Source organism: Prionailurus bengalensis, chromosome C2 (assembly GCF_016509475.1).
Source record: "Prionailurus bengalensis isolate Pbe53 chromosome C2, Fcat_Pben_1.1_paternal_pri, whole genome shotgun sequence".
In the NCBI taxonomy this organism is placed as follows: Eukaryota; Metazoa; Chordata; class Mammalia; order Carnivora; family Felidae; genus Prionailurus; species Prionailurus bengalensis.
The window spans coordinates 71,610,490-71,635,482 of NC_057350.1; the positions used below are offsets into that span (position 1 = coordinate 71,610,490).

General features: G+C 37.2%; 1 protein-coding gene across 3 annotated transcripts in view; it reads right to left on the reverse strand.

Moving 5' to 3' along the window:
- The window catches only part of LMLN (leishmanolysin like peptidase), an 85,353-nt gene that overhangs the window by 37,549 nt on the left and 22,811 nt on the right, over window positions 1–24,993 (reverse strand). For all 3 annotated transcript variants that reach the window (XM_043594425.1, XM_043594426.1, XM_043594427.1), the window contains exons 6-11: window positions 24,162–24,340; window positions 20,603–20,708; window positions 16,674–16,768; window positions 12,282–12,399; window positions 10,569–10,676; window positions 6,732–6,808 (exon numbers count right to left, since the gene is read on the reverse strand). In XM_043594425.1, the coding sequence (XP_043450360.1) occupies window positions 6,732–6,808; window positions 10,569–10,676; window positions 12,282–12,399; window positions 16,674–16,768; window positions 20,603–20,708; window positions 24,162–24,340 (683 nt within the window). The remainder of the gene's footprint in view (window positions 1–6,731; window positions 6,809–10,568; window positions 10,677–12,281; window positions 12,400–16,673; window positions 16,769–20,602; window positions 20,709–24,161; window positions 24,341–24,993) is intronic.

Here is a 24,993-nt window from a genome sequence, read left to right on the forward strand (position 1 = left end):
CAAAATTACTTTGGCCATTCGGGGCCTTTTGTGGTTCCATATGAATTTTAGGATTGCTTGTTCTAGCTTTGAGAAGAATGCTGGTGCAATTTTGATTGGGATTGCATTGAATGTGTAGATAGCTTTGGGTAGTATTGACATTTTGACAATATTTATTCTTCCAACCCATGAGCACGGAATGTTTTTCCATTTCTTTATATCTTCTTCAATTTCCTTCATAAGCTTTCTATAGTTTTCAGCATACAGATCTTTTACATCTTTGGTTAGATTTATTCCTAGGTATTTTATGCTTCTTGGTGCAACTGTGAATGGGGACAGTTTATTTGTCTTTCTGCATAAGAATGCAACTGATTTCTGTACATTGATTTTGCATCCTGCGACTTTGCTGAATTCATGTATCAGTTCTAGCAGACTTTTGGTGGAGTCTATTGGATTTTCCATGTATAATATCATGTCATCTGCAAAAAGTGAAAGCTTGACTTCATCTTTGCCAATTTTGATGCCTTTGATTTCCTTTTGTTGTCTGATTGCTGATGCTAGCACTTCCAACACTGTGTTAAACAACAGCGGTGAGAGTGGACATCCCTGTTGTGTTCCTGATCTCAGGGGGAAAGCTCTCAGTTCTTCCCCACTGAGGATGATATTAGCTGAGAGCTTTTCATAAATGGCTTCTATGATGTTTAAGTATGTTCCTTCTATCCCGACTTTCTCGAGGGTTTTTATTAAGAAAGGATGCTGAATTTTGTCAAATGCTTTTTCTGCATCGATTGACAGCATCATATGGTTCTTATCTTTTCTTTTATTAATGTGATGTATCACGTTGATTGATTTGTGAATGTTGAACCTGCCCTGCATCCCAGGAATGAATCCCACTTGATCATGGTGAAGAATTCTTTTTATAAGCTGTTGAATTCGACTTGCTAGTATCTTATTGAGAATTTTTGCATCCATATTCATCAGGGATATTGGCCTGTAGTTCTCTTTTTTTACTGGGTCTCTGTCTGGTTTAGGAATCAAAGTAATACTGGCTTCATAGAATGAGTCTGGAAGTTTTCCTTCCCTTTCTATTTTTTGGAATAGCTTGAGAAGGATAGGTATTATCTCTGCTTTAAACGTCTGGTAGAACTCCCCTGGGAAGCCATCTGGTCCTGGACTCTTATTTGTTGGGAGATTTTTGATAACTGATTCAATTTCTTCGCTGGTTATGGGTCTGTTCAAGCTTCCTATTTCCTCCTGATTGAGTTTTGGAAGTGTGTGGGTGTTTAGGAGTTTGTCCATTTCTTCCAGGTTGTCCAGTTTGTTGGCATATAGTTTTTCATAGTATTCCCTGATAATTGCTTGTATTTCTGAGGGATTGGTTGTAACAATTCCATTTTCATTCATGATTTTATCTATTTGGGTCATCTCCCTTTTCTTTTTGAGAAGCCTGGCTAGAGGTTTATCAATTTTGTTTATTTTTTCAAAAAACCAACTCTTGGTTTCATTGATCTGCTCTGCAGTTTTTTTAGATTCTATATTGTTTATTTCTGCTCTGATCTTTATTATTTCTCTTCTTCTGCTGGGTTTGGGGTGTCTTTGCTGCTCTGCTTCTATTTCCTTTAGGTGTTTTGTTAGATTTTGTATTTGGGATTTTTCTTGTTTCTTGAGATAGGCCTGGATTGCAGTGTATTTTCCTCTCAGGACTGCCTTCGCTGCATCCCAAAGCGTTTGCATTGTTGTATTTTCATTTTCGTTTGTTTCCATATATTTTTTAATTTCTTCTCTAATTGCCTGGTTGACCCATTCATTCTTGAGTAGGATGTTCTTTAACCTCCATGTTTTTGGAGGTTTTCCAGACTTTTTCCTGTGGTTGATTTCAAGCTTCATAGCATTGTGGTCCAAAAGTATGCATGGTATGATCTCAATTCTTGTATACTTATGAAGGGCTGTTTTGTGACCCAGTATGTGACCTATCTTGGAGAATGTTCCATGTGCACTCGAGAAGAAAGTATATTCTGTTGCTTTGGGATGCAGAGTTCTAAATATATGTCAAGTCCATCTGATCCAATGTATCATTCAGGGCCCTTGTTTCTTTACTGACCATGTGTCTAGATGATCTATCCATTGTTGTAAGTGGGGTGTTAAAGTCCCCTGCAATTACCACATTCTTATCAGTAAGGTTGCTTACATTTGTGAGTAATTGTTTTATATATTTGGGGGCTCCCGTATTTGGCGCATAGACATTTATAATTGTTAGCTCTTCCTGATGGATAGACCCTGTAATTATTATATAATGCCCTGCTTCATCTCTTGTTACAGCCTTTAATTTAAAGTCTAGTTTGTCCAGGGGCGCCTGGGTGGCGCAGTCGGTTAAGCGTCCGACTTCAGCCAGGTCACGATCTCGTGGTCCGTGAGTTCAAGCCCCACGACAGGCTCTGGGCTGATGGCTCGGAGCCTGGAGCCTGTTTCCAATTCTGTGTCTCCCTCTCTCTCTGCCCCTCCCCCGTTCATGCTCTGTCTCTCTCTGTCCCAAAAATAAATAAAAAAACGTTGAAAAAAAATAAAGTCTAGTTTGTCTGATATAAGTATGGCTACTCCAGCTCTCTTTTGACTTCCAGTAGCATGAAAGATAGTTCTCCATCCCCTCACTTTCAATCTGAAGGTGTCCTCAGGTCTGAAATGAGTCTCTTGTAGACAGCAAATAAATGGGTCTTGTTTTTTTATCCATTCTGATACCCTATGTCTTTTGGTTGGCGCAGCTAGTCCATTTACATTCAGTGTGATGTCTGTAGGTTTCATGCTTGTAGCAATGTCTCTGGTACTTTGTCTCACAGGATCCCCCTTAGGATCTCTTGTAGGGCTGGTTTAGTGGTGATGAATTCCTTCAGTTTATGTTTGTTTGGAAAGATCTTTATCTCTCCTTCTATTCTAAATGACAGATTTGCTGGATAGATGATTCTTGGCTGCATATTTTTTCTGTTCATCACATTGAAGATTTCCTGCCATTCCTTTCTGGCCTGCCAAGTTTCAGTAGAGAGATCCGTCATGAGTCTTATCGGTCTCCCTTTATATGTTAGAGCACATTTATCCCTAGCTGCTTTCAGAATTTTCCTTGTATTTTGCCAGTTTCACTATGATATGTCGTGCAGATCGATTCAGGTTACGACTGAAGGGAATGCTCTGTGCCTCTTGGATTTCAATGCCTTTTTCCTTCCCCAGATCAGGAAAGTTCTCAGCTATTATTTCTTCAAGTACACCTTCAGCACCTTTCCCTCTCTCTTCCTCCTCTGGAATACCAATTATGCATAGATTATTTCTCTTTAGTGCATCACTTAGTTCTCTAATTTTCCCCTCATACTCCTGGATTTTTTAATCTTTTTCTCAGCTTCTTCTTTTTCCATAATTTTATCTTCTAGTTCACCTATTCTCTCCTCTGCCTCTTCAATCCAAGCTGTGGTCGTCTCCGTTTTATTTTGCAGCTCATTAATAGCATTTTTAGCTCCTCCTGGCTGTTCCTTAGTCCCTTGATCTCTGTAGCAAGAGATTCTCTGCTGTCCTTTATACTGTTTTCAAGCCCAGCGATTAATTTTATGACTATTATTCTAAATTTACTTTCTGTTATATTGTTTAAATCATTTTTGATCAGTTCGTTAGCTGTTGTTAGTTCCTGAGGTTTTTTTGAGGGGAATTCTTCCGTTTCATCATTTTGGATAGTCCCTGGAGTGGTGCGGAACTGCGGGGCACTTCCCCTGTGCTGTCTTGAATAACTTGCGTTGGTGGGCAGGGCCGCAGTCAGACCTGATGTCTGCCACCAGCCCACCGCTGGGGCCACAGTCAGACTGGTGTGTTCCCTTCTCTAGGGGACACAGTCAGACCTCTGTTCCCTTCTCTAGGGGTGGGATTCACTGTGGGGTGGTGTGGCCCCTCTGGGCTACTTGCACACTACCAGGCTTGTGGTGCTGGGGATCTGGCATATTAGCTGGGGTGGATCGGCAAGGTACACGCGGGTGGGAGGGGCAGGCTCAGCTCGATTTTCCTTCGGTGATCCACTTCGGGAGGGGCCCTGCGGCACCAGAGGGAGTCAGACCTGCCACCGGAGGGATGGATCCTCAGAAGCACAACATTGGGTCTTTGGGTGGTGCAAGCAAGTTCCCTGACAGGAACGGGTTCCCTTTGGGATTTTGGATGGGGGATGGGCAAGGGAGATGGCGCTGGCGAGCACCTTTGTTCCCTGCCACGCTGCGCTCTGTCATCCAGGGCTCAACAACTCTCCCTCCCGTTGTCCTCCAGCCTTCCGGCTCTCCAAGCAGAGCTGTTAATTTATAATCTTCCAGATGTTAAGTCCCGCTTGCTGTCAGAACACACTCCCTCCGGCCCCTCCGCTTTTGCCAGCCAGACTTGGGGGCTCTGCTTTGCCGGCGGGCTGCCCCTCTGCCCCGGCTCCCTCCTGCCAGTCCGTGTAGCGTGCACCACCTCTCTGCCCTTCCTACCCTCTTCCGTGGGCCTCTCGTCTAATCTTGGCTCCGGAGCATCCGTTCTGCTAGTCTTCTGGTGGTTTTCTGGGTTATTTAGGCAGGTGTGGGTGGAATCTAAGTGATCCGCAGGACGTGGTGAGCCCAAGGTCCTCCTACTCCGCCATCTTCCCCTCACTGCAAACTATGAGTATCTTAATGAAATTAGCATGTTTTATAAAAGGGCTATAAATAAATTGTTAAACAGAGCAACAGGACCACTTTTGCTGGCCATTGTTTGCTCAAGGATAAATGGGAAAGAGTTATAATGATACTAAAAGAAATCCAGTCTTTTTTTTTTTTTTTTTTTTTCAAAAATATGAATTTCCCAACTTGGCCCACTAAAAGCTAAGAGAAGCACCAATAACCTAGCAGCAATGAACACAGTGCCTAGGTTGTGGTTTCTAAAAGCTATTCCCCATTAAATGGAACTAGTGCTCCTTGGAAGATTAGCTGATGCCCAAATCTAGGACAGGGTGTATGCTTATTAGCCTGGCACATCCTGCTATACAGAAAAAAGGAAGTAAGGAAGGAAGCTATCAAAAAGCAATGAGACTTGGGGCGCCTGGGTGGCTCAGTTGGTTAAGTGTTCAACTCTTGATTTCGGCTCAGGTCATAATCTCATGGGTCATGCAGGAATTGAGCCCCATGTCGGGCTCTGTGCTATTAGCATGTAGCCTGCTTGGGATTTTCTTTCTCTCTCTGCCCCTCCCTCATTTTGCTCTTTCTCACAATAAATAAAAATAACATAAAAAACAAAAAACAAAAAACCAACTAATGAATCTTGCCAAAAGGACTCAGGAACCCACAGAGACAAAGACTCCAACTGGAGTCATTTAAAAACAGTATTCCAAGGCACCTGGGTGGCTGAGTGGGTTGAGTGTCTGACTGTTGATATCAGCTCAAGTCATGATCTCATACAGTTCAACAGTTTGAGCCACAGTGGGGCTCTGCACTGACAGCATGAAGCCTGCTTGTGATTCTTTCTCTCCCTCTCTCTCTCTCTCTGCCCCTCCTGTACCCTTGTGCATGTGCTATCTCAAAATAAATAAACTTAAAAAAAAAAAGATTTTCTCTCTCCCCCTCTGCCCCTCCCCTGCTTGTGTGCACACATGCACACATGTGCTCTCTAATTAAAATTTTAAAATAGGAGCACCTGGGTGGCTCAGTTGGTTAAGGATCCGACTTTGGCTCAGGTTATGATCTCTCGGTTTGTGAGTTAGAGCCCCACATCAGGCTCTGTGCTGACAGCTCAGAGTCTGGAGCCTGCTTCAGACTCTATCTCCCTCTCTCTCTGCCCCTCTCCTACTCATGCTCTGTCTCTCTCTCTCTCTCTCTCTCTCTCTCTCTCTCTCTCATAAACAAAAAATAATAAAAATAAAATAAAAAATAAAATAAAATACAGTATTCTACGGCTTTACCAGAAAGTTCTACTGCTTTTTTTTTTTTAAGTTTATTTATCTATTTTGAGAGAGAGAGAGAGAGGGAGGGAGGGAGAGTGTGTTTTGGGGCATGTGCCTGTGTGAGTTGTGTCCATGAACAGGGGAGGGGCAGATAGAAAGGATCCCAAGCAAGCTCCACACTCAGCAGGGAGCCCAACGAGGAACTCCCTGAGAAGGACTCGATCCCACCACCCTGGGATCATGACCTGAGCTGAAATCAAGGGTTGGACGCTCAACTGACTGAGCTACTCAGGTGCCCTAGAAAGTTCTACTGCTTTAAATAAAAAACCAGGGTTCTCGGGGTGCCTGGATGGCTCAGTCGATTAGGTGTCTGACTCTTGATTTCAGCTCAGGTCATGATCTCATGGTTTGTCGGATTGAGCCCCACGTCGGGCTCTGCTCTGACAACACCGAACCTGCCTGAGATTCTTTCTCACCCTCTCTTTTTGCTCCTTCCCAACTCTCGCACATGCACTTGTGTGCTCTCTCTCAAAATAAAGTTTAAAAACTAAGAATATATACATTATCAATTTCATTTATAATTTTAAAAACTTGTCCAGATTAGTCTTTCCTTTATATTAGCATGGCCTCTACGTATTAGAAATAAATCTCATAATGCCTGGAATTCTGTTCTATTCGCTACTATACCTCAGGGCCCCATTTATTGAATGAATGAATGGAATTGCTATAGGTAATGAGAGCTAAATAAAATTCAAAGACTATTTTATTTTACTTCAATGTAAAATGTATTTTCTTAAGCTAATATTAATGTCATATAACATTCTTACAGCTGTCTTACCCAGTGTCCTCCATTAATGCCAGAGTGATTCGAGAGAAGACTCGGTTCTGGGTGTGAGAACCAGTCATTGCTTCATTCTGAAAATCAAAAGATTTTAAATTAGAAGGCCAGATGTCTTGAAACTCCCAATAATTTCCATGATTACTTTGACGTATATGTAAAATGTCTCAAGTGTGAGAGGCTCACTTATTCACTTCAAGTAGTGAAATAAATAAGCCTTCCTTAATTAATTTATGTATCTATGTATCTACCTATCTATCTATCTATCATGACAAGACTGAAGCTTAAAGCAAAATCTGCTTTCTGCCTTAAATGACTATATTATGTACAATTTCCCAGAAATGGCAGACAACCAGCATTTAGAACTCTGATGAATATGAAAATAACTATACATAAGCAGAAATGCTGTAAAAATATTATAATATCTAGACAAAGTAAAGTGAGTGGTTGAGACAGATGCCCACAGAATATTAGAGGGGGTGAATATTGACCTGAATTTAATTAAAAAAAAAAAAAAAAAAAACGCTTTTATAACCTTCAACCTTATGATCACAGAAATACACATCAATATATAAAACAAGTATCACAGAATCATAGGATCAAAGAAGTTGCACGAGGGACCTAAAATGCCATCAAAGTCTACTGTCTACCCAGTGTTTTAATTCATATCATGTAATTCCTACAGCAGCTCTGATTATTCTTCAAATCCTTATGTTGAATACTGGATGGTCACCTCAAGTACTTTAATATCACTAAAAAAAATAGTTCAAGGATACAAAGTTGATTTCAGAGAAAGGCAACCATTAATGAAATTAATACTCTCACGTTTCTACTGCAAAAATAAATAAATTTTCATGTCTGGTCAATCTACAGTTTTCTTAAGAGAATCACTTGGGAAAATTGCTTAAGGAAAATAAAAGAACTAAAAGTCCCATGGGAGAAACAAGTGTAATGTGTCTTCCATAAATTTCCATCACTATTATTTTGTGGTCACCTGGATAAGAATGGTCAGCAGAAGCATTAATTTCACTCCTTTGTAATTTTGCTAACTTGTATATAAGCTTAAAAATACACACACACACACACACACTCTCTCTCTCTCTCTCTCTCTCTCTCTCTCTCTCTCTGAGCTAGAAATTCCATTTCCAGGGATTTATCTTTCTCTTTTTTAAAAATTTTTTTAATGTTTATTTTTGGGACAGAGAGAGACAGAGCACGAGCAGGCAAGGGGCAGACAGGGAGGGAGACACAGAATCTGATGCAGGCTCCAGCCTCTGAGCTGTCAGCACAGAGCCCGACATGGGGCTCAAACTCACGAACCACACGATCATGACCTGAGCCAAGGTTGGATGCTTAACAAACTGAGTCACCCAGGCACCCCTATCTTTTCTATTTCTATGTAAATACATCTGACCTTGAGTTAACTTCCTAGTTCTGCTCTCCTGGAAACCTAAAAAAGGTGGAATGTCAACTGTGTCACCAGGCCAACAGTGGTGTGATGCCTCAAGACATCACAGTAAATGATGGACTTGGTAAATGAACATGAATACCTGTTGGTAAGCCATAGCTTGGAACATCCCCATGTGCACAGATTCTTATGGGGATGTCACTTACAGAGATCTAGAAGTTATGTCTATGGAACTGTTAAAAATAAATATATTAGTCTTTATTTGAGACATAGTACTTCTAAGCCAGGCTGGTTCTTGCACCCCCCCCCCCCCCCCGTATGGCCTTCTGCTCCTATATTTGAGCTGGAACGCAGAGGGAGAGAGGCATGAATGACAGCCCCTAGACTGTGGTGTGGAGCACAAAAAAAATGCCTGACTTCTATCATGCTGGCATGCTGTGTCTTGTATCTTTCCAAGTAAATGTTTTTTCAATGACGCTTGTTAGGTCTTGTGAGTTTGAAGGCATGTTTAGTTGAACCTAAGAATACCCACTGAAATGCCACTCCTGAAAGATATCACAGATATAAATAAAGTGCTCATCACAACATTTTTAAAATAATAAATTTTAAAGTGGCTGGCTGGCTCATGGTAGAATGTGTGACTCTTGATCTGGGCATTATAAGTTCAAGCCCCACATTGGGTGCAGAGATTACTTAAAAATAAAATCTTTTTTTTTTTTTTAATTTTTTTTTTTTTCCAAAGTTTGTTTATTTTTGGGACAGAGAGAGACAGACCATGAACGGGGGAGGGGCAGAGAGAGAGGGAGACACAGAATTGGAAACAGGCTCCAGGCTCTGGGCCATCAGCCCAGAGCCCGACGCGGGGCTCGAACCCACGGACCGCGAGATCGCGACCTGGCTGAAGTCGGACGCTCAACCGACTGCGCCACCCAGGCGCCCCAAAAATAAAATCTTAAGACATAAATAAAATAAAAAATTTAAAACACAGTTGTTCATTAACACAGGACTGTTGTTACATTCATATAACGAATCATGTTGGTTTATAATGACTTATCCCTGGATTTTAATATTTTGTGCAATGGAGCAACAGCAGTTAAATATAAAGTACACTAAGACAGCTGAAGATAGCAACAGAGGAACGCTGTGCATGATACCCATTTACTCCGTGTTCTTCTACTTGGTTCAATATGGCCAGAGGCTCTTAGAAGTGCTTATTGCATGATTCTAATTTTGTACATTTTGCTCTTGTCCCCATTACTCAATTTAGTCTCTGTTCCAACTACCATTGCTTTTTGTTGTTGTTTAAGGTAAAGAAATATTAGAGTAAATAAAGGAGTTTATTTACTGGAAATATGCTTAAAATTGAGCTAGCACTTTATTGTGACTTACTGCTTTTGTTAGTGGCATGGTATTTGTTTTTCCCATGAGTCTTATTTTTAGGGTTCAATTTTGAAGAGGCTTTTTAGGAAAGCATACACTGCATTACATCAGGAGCACCTGTACTGCTTGGAAAAATGTCTAAGATATATTATGAAGTGGAAAATTGTTCATTAACATATGAATTCATTTAATGAAAAACCTGTGTGTTAGTGTGTGCATCTCTACATATACATAACATTCCTTGAAGCATATACAAAAAACTTAAATAGTGATTACATCTAGGGGCACCTGGGTGGCTCAACTGGTTGAGCATCAGACTTCAGCTCAGGTCATGATCTTGTGGTTCATGAGTTCAAGCCCTACATCGGGCTCGCTGCTGTCAGTGCAGAGCCTGCTTTGGATCCTCTATCTCCCTCTCTCTGCCCCTCTCTCGCCTGTACGATCTCAAAAATAAATAAACATTAAAAAAAAAAATAGTGATTACATCTAAAAAGTGGGTCTGGAGAGCTGAAGCGGAAAAGAAACTTTAAGTTACCAAATGTTTTTCGGTTTACATAGAGTTCACCTAATGGAAAAGAAAGGGAAGTTGAAAAGAGGGGGAGGATTTATTTTAGTGGCTGCCTATCAAACACTGGAGTTTTAAAAAGAGGCAAGGAGTTAACCAAACAAAACAAAAACAACCCAAGGAGGTCAGTTAACATTCATTCTAGCTCACTACTGATTGGAACTTATTAATGAGAAACTGCTTGTTAAGAGAAAAAAGGGGCAACTGGGGGGGCTCAGTCAGTTAAGGGACCGACACCTGATTTTGGCTCAGTTCATGATCTCACAGTTTGTGATATCTGGCCCCAAGATGGGCTCTGTGCTGACAGTGCAGAGCCTGCTTGGAATTCTCTCTCTCCCTCTCTCTCTGCACCACCCCAGGTTGCATGTGCACGCTCTCTCTCTTTCTCAAAAATAAAACATAAAAATAAAAAAATTACTTTTATTAAAAAAGAATTTCTTTCATTAAAGAAAAAATGCCTAGTAAAATTTTAAAATAAACTGACCTCTAATAACCGCTTTTCCCAATGGTTGAGTTCAGTGCCCATGCCACCTTGATTTTCGAGTTCCATTCCCTCCAGAATTGGACAGTTAAAATGTTTTCGCGCTTCATCCTAAGAATCAGAAAAAAAAAAAAAATAAACCCTACAAAAGTACAATATAATAATGGCAGAGTCTATAACATAGATATGGTAAAGTAGCCATTAAAGAATTACTTTGGTGAGAAGTGAAAACATCTTTTAAAAATATGGTTTTTAATGTAATTAAATATATTTTGATACTATTACATTCCTCTGCTAGTAAATTCTCTTAACATTTTTTCCTCTATTTGAAGATTTTGTCACATATATTTCAAAAAAACTATAGACTAACACGATTGCCATTTATAACTATTATGTCAACAATGTTTTCAATGAAGGGATCAACTGCTCTTATTATAGATATAGTCTTGGAAGAAAAGTAAGTTCTTCATTAAAATACAATTTTGCTCATTTGTTTTTTCCTGTCCTTTAGTTAGAAATTTCCAGTGACAGGAGGGGTGCCCTGAGTGGCTCAGTCAGTTGGGTGTCCAACTTTGGCTCAGGTCATCACCTCTCCATTCGTGAGTTTGAGCCCCACATCAGGCTCTGTGCTGACAGCTGAGAGCCTGGAACCTGCATTGGAGTGTCTCCCTCTCTCTCTTCCCCTGCCCCAGTCACACTCTGTCTCTCAAAAATGAATAAACGCTCAAAAAAAAAAGAATTTTTTTTAAAAGAAATTTTCAATGATAGGAAATATCCCAAGAACAGTGCAAAAATCCACAAGGCAGGGGCACCTGGCTGGCTCAGTCAGTACAGCATGCAACTTCTGATCCTAGGATTGTGAATTTGAGCCCTATGCTGGGGGTAGAGTTTATTTAAAAAATAAGAGGGTAGAATGGTTAATTTTATTAATTAAATGGTTAATTTAATAATAATTAAATGGTAAATTAGTTAGTGGTTAATTTTATTAACCATTGGCTTGGCTAGGCCACAGTGCCCAGATATTTGACCAAACATTATTCTGAATGTTTCAGTAAGGGTGTTTTGGGGTGAGATTAATAATTAAATTAGTAGACTTGAAGTAAAGCAGATTACCCTCCATAATACAGACAGGGCTCATCCAATCAGTTGAAGGCCTTAATAGAACAAAGACTGACTTTTCCTGAGCAAGAAGGAATTTTGCCAGCTTATTGCCCTTGGACTCAAAATGCAACTCTTCCCTGAGTGTCCAGCCTGCTAGCCTACTCCATCAGAGTTTGGAATCTCCAAACCTCCAATTGCACGAGCCATTTCTTTCAAATAAATTTTCTTCTCTCTCTCTCATTTCTAGCCCTATTTCTTGGGCAACACATTTTGTTGGCTCTATTTCTTTGGACAACCTTGACTAATATGGACTAGTATTGAAATGATCAGCAATTATACAAATAGTACCATTCATCCTAAGAGGTATCATAGTAGAGGGACATTGGCTTAAAGCAGTAAGTAGAATGGAGCCATGAGAGTTATTGACAAATTTCCATTTCTTCAGATTTCTCTTGGCTTGTAGCTTTACTGTACTGCCTTTATATTAGTTTCCTTATTACAGGCTCTGAAATTTACTTTTAAGTTCTTCAGCAATAATGATTAGTAGAGAAAAGACCATAAGAAATGAAAAGAGTAGATGGTTCATGAAACATGAAGAAGTTGGGTAATACATACGACAACACGAGGTGTTACTAGAAGATACACAGTGTGAGGAACTATCTTATTATCTCGAACATTCCATAATCTCTCCACCTTTCGAACTACTTTATCACTCCATTGATATAATCCAAGACTGCAATTAAAGAATAAAAGACAGTCATTTTGCAAATTCATCACAGCTTTAAATAGTGAAAGTATTTATGAACATCAATATGCAATTAAGATATTTGAGTGTACTATATACCAAATACTGCAACATACATGACAACATTTTCTAATCTTTTCAACAACCTGATGAGATTATCATCAATATTGTGCAGATAGAGATGGAACAGTACAGAGAGGAAGTAACTTCTCAAGTTCACAAAGCTAATACTTTGCTCAGATGATGATGAATTACTCCCTTTTAACACAAATTTTGGATAAAACAAAAGCAAGTCCAGAGACATATCCAAGCACATAAGGAAACTTAATAACAACAAAAAATGGCATTTAAAAAAATGGCATTTTAATTTAGTGGGAAAGTACAATTTATTTATTAACTGTGATATAACACTGGTTATCCATCTAGAAAAAAGTTAAATCCCTATTTCATCCCATATACAGAAATAAATTCCGAGAAGATGTCAGCAAAGATGGCAGACCTCTGAAAATTCTCTGTTCTTGAAAGCAGTGAGAAAAGTGGCAAAACGCCTAATCAACTTTTCAGAACTTTGGAAATTAACAAAGGCTTTCAGCAATCCAGGAAGTATTAAAAGAAAAAAAAGGATAGGAGTGCCTGGGAGGCTCAGTCAGTCAAGTGTCCGACTCGATTTCAGCTCAAGTCATGATCATGAGATCGAGCCCCTCACTGCTAGTGTGGAGCCTGCTTGGGATTCTCTCTCTCCCTCTCTCTCTCTGCCCCCCCCCCCCGCTCTTGCATACACACTTTCTCTCAAAATAAACAACAAAAAAATTGTTTAAAAAATAGATAAATCTCAGTAAGAACTGCAAGCTTTGTGGCATTTTCCCATGCCTTGCCAGCCCTGAAAACTAACAGCCCGCAATCACAGTAAAAACCAGCAAACCTGGCAGCCACTACAGAGGTGGTAGAATGGGGGTGACTGGAAGAACACATTAAAAACAGCCCCCATAATCCAACTCTATCTACAAGAAACACAGTTCAGACTCAAGGACACAAATAGGTTGAATGTAAAAGAATTAAACAGATAATACCATGCAAACAGTACTCAAATGAGAGCTGGAACGACTACACCAGTATCAGACAAAATAGACCTTAAAACAAAAGTTGTTAGTAGAAATAAAGAGGGAAGTTCTATAATGATGAAAAGGTCAATCCAGCCAGAAGATATAAAAGTTATAAACATATATATGCCTCACAAAAGAACCCCAAAATACATGAAGCAAAAATAAATTCCAAATGAATAAAAGCTATGAATGCAAAAAATTGAAATAATTTACTAGAAGACAGGAGAATATTTTTATAATCATTGGAGGGCAGGAATTTCTCAAGCAACAGAAGAAAAAAATAGATGAATTTAATGATATAAAAATTTTAAATTTTTCTATGAAAAAAATATTATAACGAAATAAGATAACTAAGTGGGACAAATATTTGCAACAAACTTGAAAAAGGATTACTATCACCCAATTATAAAGTACTCTTACAAAATCACTAGAAAAGGAAAAATAACCCAGGACTGGACAAAAGACATAAATAGGCTGTATACAAGTACAGAGGAAATTCAAATGGCTGAAACCTCAGTAGTAGTCCTAGAAGTATAAGATACCATCTTTTACTCTCAGATTGGCCTTAAAAAAAAAAAATCTATAATATCCACTACTGGTAAGCATTTATATATCATTGGTGGGATATAATGACATCATTTATAATGGACATTAATTTTGATTTTTCCCCATAATCCATATCATTTTTTTCTGGCTTTTTTTTCCCCCTAGATTACCTCAATCATCAACCCTATGAATCTCTCATTTTCACTAATAAAACAGAATAGAAAAAGGCTATATTTTCCCACTATTATTTTATGGAAATTTTAAACATACAAAATGTTGACAAAACTGCAAAGAGCACACCTGCAGATCTAATAATCTTCACTTCGATTCTACAATTAACATTTTGTTTTATTTGTGTGTGTGTATATGTGTGTGTGTGTGTGTGTGTGTGTATGTTGCCATATATCTGTTCATCTATCTATGCCTTGAAGATGCTATTTTTAATTCTTTTGATCTTTCTCCATAGCAAAGTAATGTTTAAACATCCATAGTGATCAAAGCCAGCAAGGAAACAGCTTTTACCTTATTAATAACTCCAAATATTCTCTTCATCATCTACATTTCAAGACAAATAGTTTCTCCAAATAAACAGCTTAGGGACAAATCCAACTCTTCATGTGTCTATCAACTGAATTTCCTATCATTCTATTATCTCCATTCATACTGTAAGATTTCCTGCTTTTGAGGAATATCCTGAATACAAGAAAGTACCGCAAATTATGAGCTTAACAATAGTTCTTTTTAAATATTTATTTATTTACTGAGGGGGAGGAGGGGAAGAGAGAGGGAGAGGGAGGGAGGGGGAGAGAGCAGGACCATGAGTGGGGAAGGAAGAGAGAGGGAGAGAGAGAATCCCAAGCAGGTCCCACACTCAGCACAGAGCCCAACATGGGGCTCAATCTCACAACTGTGAGATCATGACCTCAGCCGAAATCAAGAGTTGGACGCTTAACCCCTGAGCTACCCAGGTGTCCCTTAACAAAAGTTCTTATGTGTGGGTATCTCTTTCTTCCTTAACTACATCACTATGTAGGTGATGCCTATCTCATCATTTATGTCTCTCATAAAGACCAAAATTCTTAGGAAAGACCAGACTCCTCCTACACCACCAAATGAACACAAACTATTTAAAGAAGGAAAATATCTATGTCCAATTAGAATTTGTTTTTTCACATGTACTCTAAAAAATATGATGAATAAAGTATTATCTGCTTCAATATTTAATTCTAGCTATTTTAATAGAGATCTCTGTAATTAAAGTAAAATATATACAAAGTAAACAAATTTGAAGTATAAGAATTAATGGTTTTTTTTTGAGGTGAGGGTGGAGCAGAGAGAGAGGGAGAATCCCAACCAGGCTCCACACTGTCAGCACAGATCAAGCGGAGCCTGATCTCACAAACCTCAAAATCATGTCCTAAGCCAAAACCAAGAGTCAGCTACTTAACCGACTGAGCCACCCAGGCACTCCAGGATTAATTAATTTTTAATTCCACATCCATATACCACTAATCTGATAAACATATGGAACAGTATAAGCACCCCCAGAAGGTTTTCTTGTGCTTCTTTCCAATCTATACTCAACTTCTCAACTTGTAGGTCATTTAACAGCTTGGCCCTTCTAGTAAAACCACTCATCCTTTATCATTGCTCTTTTTTAAAAACTACACAAATGGACTGACTTCTTTTGTTCAACATTAGATCTGTGATATTCATATATGTTGTTGCATGTAACAATAGTATATTCTTTTTTAGTGCCTTGTAGTTTTCAATTATATGAATATACCATAATTTATTTATCCATGCTACAACAAAACTGCCATGAACATTCTTGTGCTTATCTTTTTGTGGACATATGCTCTTAGAGATTTGTATTTTATATAAATGAATGCAAATGGTTACAGATCTGTGACTGATACACTATAAAAAATTCTTGACACATTTTTTTTAGTGTTTCTTAGTATTATTCATTTTCGGCCCTAACCCTCTAGATCACTGCTAATATGTTGTACTAAATACAGTATCAGTTTACATGTAAATATTGCCATGATAGGTGATAATTATTTAAAAAAACAAAATATAGAGGCACCTGGATGGCTCAGTCAGTTAAGCTTCTGACTTTGGCTCAGGTCATCATCTCACGGTTCATGAGTGTGAGCCCCACTTCCGGCTCTGTGCTGACAGCTTAGAACCTGGAGGCTGCTTCAGATTCTGTGTCTCCCTCCCTCTCTCTCTCTGCCCTTCTCCACTCATACTCTATCTCAAAAATAAACATTAATAAACAAACCAAAATATAACCAACTCATATTCTCCCATGGCCTGACTATACTGTACAGCAACACAAGTTACAATGTGGTGGAAAAGAGCTCTGCTGGCAAGAAGATTCCTGGCTCTTTGGGCAAGTCACTTAAGTTTTCTGCATCTTAACTGCTTCATCTCTAAAATGAAAGGGTAAAGCTAAATGGCCTCTTTTATCCTGTTTTAATAGCTATAGTTTTTTTAGGCTAGCCATGAAGCCGCTATTATTTATGGCAACTATCATGCCATGAGTCTCAGATTCTAGTCTTAGCACCCTCCTAAATGAGAAGAACAAGAACAAAAAATAACAAATACCTATAATTAAAAGGTGGGAGACCATCTGCAAATCTTGAAGTTAGAGGATTTCCATCTTTATCATGGTAGAATGCAAATAGGCCAGCAGAGAAACCCTATAAAAAAAATTCAAAATGTCTCAGAGTGAAAAATAGCAAGTCTGATTATATGCATCATAACATGGTGCTATCAAAAGAGAACACTCATATAACCTTGTAAAAGCACCCAGCCAATACTTCTACTGAAATATGTCATATATTGGAATTGGAAAAAAATTAAGTATTCCATCTAATGAATTTTAAATTTCAATTACTTGAAGGGATTGTAAGTTAAGAAATCCAAAGTAATAGTGACAACATTCTTTGGTACTGGCATAAATAAGAAATTTGTTTAAGAATATATTTACCACAGTCGATCCTCTTCACATGAACTCATTACACATTACATAAACTCTATAATTGTACCCAGGGTATATTACCATTGAGAACAACTGACAATACAGTTTAGAGTAGGAGGTGGACAATCAAGTGTGCTCCCTAAGAGCACTCAAAAAATTCAGTCTTTGATCCAAAAGTACACACACTTAATACATATCTGTACTTAAAAAGACTGGAAGTGTGTGTGCATGTGTGTATGTACACTTAGGAAAAAAATAATGGAAACATATATCAAAATGTTAACTGTGGTTCTTCTGATGGTAGGATAATGTGTAAAATAACTCATATTCCCCTAATTTTTTTACAATATGAATTTGTTACGTTTATAGTCACAATTTAAATACTATTTTTTTCAGAACCACTAATTAAACATTCCTTCAATGTTCAAGAAACTTAAAAAGGAGTTTATAATTTTGTTAATAAATGATGCTAAAGCACCGTTATGCCTTGGAATTATCTAAATTATATGTGGATAACATTTCATTAATAAAAATGAATACATTTTATGTATACATGGAAAGACTGGAAATTTTCCTCAATTATTTTATTCTTTACAATATATACAAATAAGTAAAACAATTTAACTTATAAAGCATTACCACATTCAAGAAGAAGGTATTGCTATCAATCATTCTAAATTACTGAATTAAATACTATTTTTAAGTCTTTAATTTTAATTTTAATTTTAATGAGATAATGGATACTTCACACAAAGGTATTAAAATTCCTGTTCTCTATCCTTCACCTCCCAAAATAGATGAGAAAATAGGCAAAAAAAAAAAAAAAAATTATTGCCATTTGATATCTATTTCATTAGTGAGATTTCTTTTCTTGCTCTTTCCTAATCTAATACCTAAAACAAAACACTTCTGTGACTACTTCTTTATGTATGTTTCATACATTGAGAATATGCTATAGCTCATATCCAAATAGCTAACAATCAGAAATGATCACTTAATTAATCAATTTCTTTGGCAAATTTCTTTGCTTACACAACTGTGGCCTCTGTGTCATTCAAAGCTTGCCAAAATGATTAATGGAATCCAGGTTATTCTTTTATTCCTGAATTTCTTCTTCTTTTTTAATCTCTGAAGATGCAAAGGACACTTAATTGAGTCAGCTAAGAAAATCAAAATAGCTTTCAATATACAATTCACTGAAGTTATACAAAGCTTAAAATAGTGTAACTTGCCTCATCCTTTATAATATTCTAAATATACATTTTTTTCCCACTGTATCAGCTTGAACATTTTTCTAAGCACTCACATTTCAGAAGGTTTATTCGGTATTCAAAGCACCACAGGTAAGTGTAATTAATAGTTATGAACATACAAAACTTTATGGGGAATCTGTGTTAAACATTTAATTCTTACCATCTTCCAGGATAGGCTTTGAGACTTAAGTTAATATTTAAAATTTCTTAGGTTTTTACAGTTTTTAAAATAATTCAAATATATAAAAAGTAAAAAAAATATCCATAACAGAAACTTATGTATCCTCTTTAAGGCTATTTAAGATGTTAGTTTACCATATTTTCGGCAAACTTTTAAGAAATAAAACACTGCAGAGTAAATATTACTGAAGCTCCATTACCTAATCCTTTCTCCTCCTTCTTTTCCCAGAGGTAACCACTACACCTTGAAGTCACTGTGTATAACTTTCTTTTTTTTAAATGTTTATTTGAGGTGGCGGGGAGGGAGAGAGATGGAGGGGCAGAGAGAAAGAGTGAGAGAGAGAGAGAATCCCACTGTCAGTGCGGAGCCCAATCCAGGGCTCGATCCTACGAACCGAAATGCGAGATCATGACTAGAGCTGAAATCAAGAGTCAGATACTTAACTGACTGAGCCACTCAGGTGTCCCAATGTACATAACTTTCATGCATTCTTTTATAGTCAATGGCATCTAGCTTTGAGACCCTCTGACTGCTAAAGTAAGTCTGAATACCTTCTTATACATGACTCAGCCAACTGTTTTTTTTTCTTTTCTGAATTGCCTGTTCATAACCTAATTTATCTCATGCCTGGGATCTCTGCATTCATGTTCATTTATATACCACATTTAAAATCTGCTGTTTCTCTCTGGTTCTCTCAACATCAAGTATCTATAGTTTTTAGCTCTTAGGAAGAATAAGTCTTGTTTCACCCCAATTAGCAGGTTCAGCTTACTTTTTTTAAAAATAAAAGAAAAACAGAGAATTCGTTTTAGAATCTTCTTACTTGAAGGATATAAATGTCTGGTTACATAGGTGTTTCAGTGAGTTATGTAATGTATTTGCTGATTTAAAGACTGAGGCTTGCATATTAAAGTCATACATGATAGCTCACTAAGACTAATAAATAAAGGGTGCTTGGGTGGCTCAGTCAATTAAGCATCTGCCTCTTGATTTTGGCTCAGGTCATTATCTCATGGTTTGTGAGTTCAGGCCCCATGTCAGGCTCCACACAGAGTGGAGCCTGCTTGGGATATTCATTCTCTCTCTCTCTCTCTCTCTCTCTCTCTCTCTCTCTCTCCCCCCTTCTTCCCTGCACACACACACACTCTCTCTCTCTTTCTCTCTCTCAAAAATAAATAAATAAAAATAAAGACTAATAGATAACTGCCACTAATTTTATTATACCTTACTATATACAGCATGGTGCTATAGGATTTCTGTTTTGTCTTAATCTCCAAGAAAAAACTCCACTGTACTATGTACTACTGTTCTCTTCATTTTAACAGATGAAACTGAGGCTTATAAAGCTAAATAATTTGCATAAGATCCCAAATATTTTTAGTGGTAGAGCTAAGAAGACTCACACCCCTAAATCTGTGTGATCTATTGTCTCTCAATCACTGCATTTTACTGCCATCTATTTTCTAAATACATAAATGGCATCAAGAAACCATTTCCTAGGGTTTTAGATAACTTTTTAATTTCCCAGATATATTATAAAAGTTCACTATTTTGGACAAATTGGGGAAAAGGAAGGAGGGGTTCTGAATCAGTGTATGTAAATTTTAGAAAGCCTAAGCAGACCGAGAGGACTTTTGAAATCAGACCTCTGCAATAAGATCTAGAATTAGCATATCAGTTATCACTTTACAGGAAAGTGAATTTTTGTAAATTACTAAGTTTTTTTTAAATTTTTTTAACGTTTATTCATTTTTTGATAGAGAGACAGAGCGTGAGTGGGGGAGGGGCAGAGAGCGAGGGAGACACAGAATCTGAAGCAAGCTCCAGGCTCAGAACTGACAGCACAGAGCCCGATGCGGGGCTCCAATTCGCGGACCCTGAAATCATGACCTGAGCTGAAGTCGGACGCTTAACCGACTGAGCCACCCAGGCGCCCCACTAAGTTTTCTTAAGAACAGTAATCATTTTCTGAAAAATCCTATTACCAGAGACCTAGATATCTAGGTTTTACTGACATAAATCTAAGAATCCAAAATTTAACGTATATATCAAAATAACAGCATAATAAACAGAAAATTAACGCATGAAGGAAAGAACAGTAATTAACAGCAAAATTTACCAGGGCATGAATAATCTCATGTTTTACTGTGGACAGCATCCCAATAAACTCCTGAGGCTGGGTAGAGATCATATTTGGACACAGGTTAGCATATCCTGCTATTGGCCTGTTAAAATAGACATTGAATTTTTTATTATATTCCAGAAAAATCAGTATTATGATATTTACTAACTTATACTTTTCTAAAAAAAAAAAAAAAAAACTGACTAGGTCAGAAAAATCTTTGCTAAATATCAAATGTCATTTTATACCATAATATCTAACTCACTATCTTATACTTTCAAGACATATACCTTTGTTTTCCTATGATGTGTCTAATTAGCACCTGTCCTCACAAAAGTAAAGTTAATGTACACTTAAGTGTGAACTTGTAAAATACGTCAACATATACCAAAAGATAAGAATGGACTGAAAAACTTAAATTCTAACATGTTTTACTTGCAAAATCCATATCTGATTTCAGCATTTCACTACATTTATAGGCACATGGGATGAGCAGGTAGGTGGAGAGGGACGCTAGGTAGACAATAGGATAATAAGCAAATCATTCAGGTTGTTCAACCTTCTTATGCCCATCTTGCTATTCCCTTTCTCTGCCTGAACACTACCTTCATTCACATACAGATTTTTTATCTTCCCATCATCTTCTTTCATATTCTATAACTTTCTAGAATCTATACAGTTCTATCACTTTCTGAGCCTAGAACCTGAGAGTCCAAGACCTGACTAGTACCCAATATAATTCAGTTAGTTACACCATGTACCTACCTGTCTTTCAAAAGCTGTGGCAAACAGACAACAGTAAGGACTCCAAAGTCCTTTCTCCCACCACTACCTCAACATTTTATCACAGAAATACCAAAAACTCACCAAAATGTAATCACTTTATACAAAGTAACACTTGCCTTAAGTAAAAAACATATGGTATATTTTGTTCATACTTGAAAACAACAGACTTATACTCAGAAAATAATCCACTTACCAAAACATTGCCACAGTGACCTCTAAAATATAAAATGGATATCACTGCCAGGCTTAAAACCCATCAGGCACTTCCTACAGCATTTAGAATAAAACATCCCCGTCTGCCTCTCCAATGCATTTCCTTTAGTTCTCATCTTCAAAAACAGCGTCCACTGCAGTGGCTTCTACCAAACAACAGGCACACATGGAATTTTCCTAACATAAGTCTTCCTCAAACTCTTTATCTGGCTGAAGCCCATCAATGTTCAGGTTACACCTAAAGTTTCACTCTTTCAAAGAGGCCGTCTGTGCTTAATTAATCTAAATTATGTTTCCCCCTTTGTTCTCTTTTATGCTATAGCACCCTTTTTTTCCCTATAAAGTATTGATCCTATTTTGAAATCACATTTATTTCTAAGCATATTTAATATCTGCCTGCCTCTGTAATTCCTATGTTCCATGAATGAGGCAGGTACATGGGTCTATTTTGTTCACTTAGTCTGCAAACACTATATTAGGCATGCAAGTATTCTTTGAATGAATTAATATGGCAGTTTTGAAGGAACGTTTCTCTTTCATCAAAAAGATTAAGAAAGAACAACTGCAGATACTGCTCTTTCTTCCAACATCAACATGCTCCTGAGAAAAAAACAATTCTTTTCCCAGATATATGAATAGCTTCAATTTCACTGATACAAAGAACATTTACTCATTTAGTTACTCATTTATATCAAATGTGAACCAAAAGCTAAAGTGCTTTAAGAAAACATAACAGCAGTGCAAAAAACCCTGAAATATGAAATTAGGTTATGGGATTCTCATCTGTGTGAAGATTCCTGTGCTGGATTCTCTCACCAAAAGACAACTAGATACTTTAGGTGTTTTCAGCATTGTCAGATGCTGAAAGGAGATGAACTACTCTAGACCCATCTCAACCTGGGATTTTATATTCCTGTCCCCATTTTCCAAAGGAAGCCATTCCCTTCCTAATACATAAGGTTCACTTTAATGTGTCTTTTAAGAAAAGTAGTAAAAGCTCATTGTAAAAAGTTATATATCCAAATAACATAGATATGTATAAAGAAAAACATGAAAATTCCAGTTTACAACCTACCCCCCTACAGAGGTAACTGCTACTAACAGTTTGCCCAGAACTGAAGGGTTTCCCAGGATTTTCAGACAGGGAAGTCTTGGCCAAACCGGGACGGTTGGCAATTCTAATTATTTCTTTTTCCTTAGTACATTCAAGTATGTGTAACACACACATACACACACACACACACACACACACACACACACACACACGTAATCATATTATGTACATTGTTTTACAATATTCTTTGAAACTCAACAGTATTTTGAAAATGAGATTGTGTGTGTGTGTGTGTGTGTGTGTGTTCACAATCCATACAGTTTAGTTCAAATTAAGATAACCACTATTTTGCAGCACCACCATTATGAAGGCTTATTTCACAAAGACATCTACGTTAAGAAAGTATCTCATTTTATGAAGTAACTTAATTTATCATTCATTTAGCACTTCAAAATACCACATTTCCTGAGACATACTGAGACACTGTTAATTATAAAATATCATAAATTTAATTATACCTTCTCAGGAAAAAAGGAACACTCTATTAAACACATGTATTTTTATAAACACTGGTATGTGTATATATATATATGTATACATATATATATGCAAAAACATAGCACTTTACTTAGTCATTTGACTCTAAGCTTTCCCAACACTTAGAAGCTAATGATTTTTTAGATTTCAGATCATCAGTTACACAGCATCATGGTAATAGACTGTTCCTCATAATCCATGATGCTCATTTTGACCTCTTTACCACCTTTGGGACTGACAGTATAATTCTGTAGCATATACCAGTGTTTCCTTTGTATTGCCTACTTGGTTCAACTAATAATTTAATTTTTTTCCTTAAATGAATACACATCAATAGAAGTCAAACAGTTCTTTAAAGTCAGCTAGTCTTGATAGAGGAACCTTCAAGACCTCAGCAATGGTCCTATGTACATATGAAATGGTCACATTAATTCTCCTAAATTTGAGAATGTTACAATCTATTCTGACATACGACAATTTCTACTGCCTTTGATTTGTCTGGAGTGTGACAGGCAACCTTCTACATATATAATAACATTTCATTTCAAGCTTGCTTCACTGGGAAAATTTTTAAAAATCTTTTGTAAATAAATAAGAGGTCTCTAAATTTTTTAAGTGATAATTTATCTAAGTGAAGGACATGGCAAATTATATGACAATTAGATAAACACTTATTTTAGCACAGAAGTGCTAAAATTGAAATTCAAATTGTTTCCTTAGAGAGCTATTTACTTCCAAAGAAAATTCTCTGGACAATACTTTTTCTTTAGAGTTGGTACTGACATTACTATATGAATAATAGTTCTATCACCTGACATTTTCTCCCCACTCCCCCATCCAAGCGCTGTTTCTTATTATTGGAGGCAATCTGGAAAATGCAAACTTCTTGTACTCTTAACGCTTAGAACCTGTGTTAAGAGTTTCCATAATTAGGTCTTAGAGAGTAAGTCTCTGGGGAAAGTTTACCTGTCCATTTTTGCTTCCTGCTGACAATAGGCTGCATAAGAGATGATGTTTTCACGGCTGCACCTCTCGGTGGCCAGAGCACCAACATATAGAACAAAGTCTGCATCCCGGACGCCTTCTTGGTCTTGCACACCTACTGCTAAACAGGACCACTTACCCCCACGGCAGACCCTGCATCTCTGCACCATGGCAAGCAAAAGAAAATCAGACCAGAGACAAGATTAGCTGTAGGGACTTTTAATGTATAGTGAATCCAGACTCTAAATTCATATGATTTAACTTTTATTTATTATCCCTCAACTTTTGCCAAATCCATTCCTCCGTCTACTCAGTTCCTATCTCTAATTTTGAATTTGCTTCATTAAAATTTCTACTTTATGTAAAATGATTATAATCTACATATAATAAACATAATCTAATCCATAATGTTAGTTAACACAACTGTTATTTATAAAGGGCAGCCAACCTGGACACAAAAAAAGGCAGAAAAAGTTTTAAACTTTGAAACTAACTGACAATTACAATGGACTTCCTTGTACTTTTTTTTTCCAACTTCCTGTAAATGTATAGTTATTTCAAAATTAACTAATAAAAACATTTTATCTATGGAAATATATTTTCTATTATAAAGTAATTCATGTAGTTAGTTAAAAATTCATATAATACAAACAAAAAGTTAGTCATCTTTACCTTTTAAAGATGAGTTTAAAGGTAAAGTCACCTCAACATTACCCTTAATTTCTAGTTTTCTAATCAATTCTGTGCCCTTGTAACATCTGCTTTTTAGAAAACTTCTCTCAAAGTTCTAAACAATTATAATTTCCAAATTTAT